A 1604-nucleotide genomic window follows, 5' to 3' on the forward strand; every position below is an offset into this window, starting at 1 on the left:
CTCACCAGTGCCAGGTGTAAAAAAAGGCAGTACCCAAGACCCGAGGCTCTGCAGCTGCCAGGAGTGAGATAAGAACCGATGACCTGCGCCTGACCTGTGACCCGGCTCCTTGAGCTGTGTGCCAGGTAATCCACACTGAGCCTTGGTGTCATTTGAAAAATGAGGACAATGCACTGAGGCACACGGTGCCCAGCACATGACAAACAACTGCATCTGTGTCCTTTCTCCTGGGCTGGGCAGCTCACATGACCGAGTCACAGCCTTGGCATCTGTGAGACGAGATGGTAACGTCACTTCGCCCCGGGCTGTCGTGACAGTTCCATGAGCCTATGTGTAGCCTAGTTCGGTGCCTGGCACCTGGGCTCAGACAAAGTGGTTGGCCTCCTCTGCAGGACCATTTCTCCAACACGCTGGCACCATCCACAGGTGCTCCCACACTGTGATTGTGGTGTCACTGCTGCAGGGCAGGGGCTGGCCTGAGGGGTGTGAAGGGGCCCTGAGCATGTAGGGGTGTCACTCAGAGGGACAGCGATGGGGCCTCCTGGCAGAGCAAATCATGGCTGGAGCCTAGGTGAGGTGTTGCTGGGTGCCTAGTCCCGATGCCCCCTGTCTGTACCAGCTACGATGCCCATGTCTTGGACGCCCCTTCCACTGCTGAGACCAAGAAGCCAATTCCCACCTGGAGACTGAATGCTGCTAGCAGGGTGGTTTTCTACCTTTAATTAGGGATACAAAAGGCACCTCTCCCGGTATAAGAGGATTGAACAACAGATAGGTGGGCCCATGCCCAGCAGAAGAGGAAGGATGGAGAAAAAGGCAGTGGAGATTGTGGGGACCACAGGTGCTCCAGGCACCCCTCAAAGCCTCCCCTGTGCCCCACCATGTGCAGCTTCATCCCTGGACAGGGTGCAGCTCAGCAGAGGGCAATGTGACCTGCCCTCAACAGCTGCAGAGCCTCCAGGCTCCATGACAGGGCCGGGAAAGGGACAGAGGCTGCCACAGAAGCTTCTAGCTCCAGCCTTGCCTCGACTGGCAGTGTGGGCTCTGGAGCGGGGTCCAGGGACAGGATCGCCCAGGGCAAGGAGCATCACCCTGGGCAACCAAGCAGCCAGCCTGTCTGTGCCAGGCCTTCTGGGTCTCAGCAAAGTCGTAGTGGTCGGTTAGGGTGGAGGAGGTGGCAGGACTGGCCAGGATCCCAACATAGTACTGACCTGTTCCCCCAGTTTATCTGGCCGCCTCCCCACACCCCTAAACAGTATGGCCCAGCCTCAAGGAGGAGAGAAGTGGGTAACAAGCCACCCCCAAAGCAGCTTTAACACTGAAGACGGAGAGAGGCCCCAGCCAAGGGATGTGGGAGCAGTCGGGGTTCAGGCTACAGGGTGCCAGGCCCCACTCATAAGGCAAACAGCATGTCGTCATCTTTCTCCTGGGACTTCTTTCGAGGGGCGGTGCCAGGAGGGGGGCCCGGGGGCCCCTCAGCTGAGGGGCTGGAGAGGTTGGGCAACCGATCGGCCACTTTGGCCCGTTCTTCCAGGAACTTGTCAAATTCTAGAGGAACAAGAAAGAGGCTGGTGCAGGGCTCCGGCCGATGGGGGACGGGGGGG

General features: G+C 59.1%; 1 protein-coding gene across 2 annotated transcripts in view; it reads right to left on the reverse strand.

The window, feature by feature from the left end:
- Window positions 1-705: 705 nt before the first annotated feature.
- The window catches only part of TOM1 (target of myb1 membrane trafficking protein), a 34659-nt gene continuing 33760 nt past the window's right edge, over window positions 706-1604 (reverse strand). For both annotated transcript variants that reach the window (XM_019642592.1, XM_019642591.1), the window contains one exon: window positions 706-1548. In XM_019642592.1, the coding sequence (XP_019498137.1) occupies window positions 1394-1548 (155 nt within the window). In that variant the 3' untranslated portion in view covers window positions 706-1393. The remainder of the gene's footprint in view (window positions 1549-1604) is intronic.

Source organism: Hipposideros armiger, unplaced genomic scaffold, assembly GCF_001890085.2.
Source record: "Hipposideros armiger isolate ML-2016 unplaced genomic scaffold, ASM189008v1 scaffold_71, whole genome shotgun sequence".
Classification (NCBI taxonomy): domain Eukaryota; kingdom Metazoa; phylum Chordata; class Mammalia; order Chiroptera; family Hipposideridae; genus Hipposideros; species Hipposideros armiger.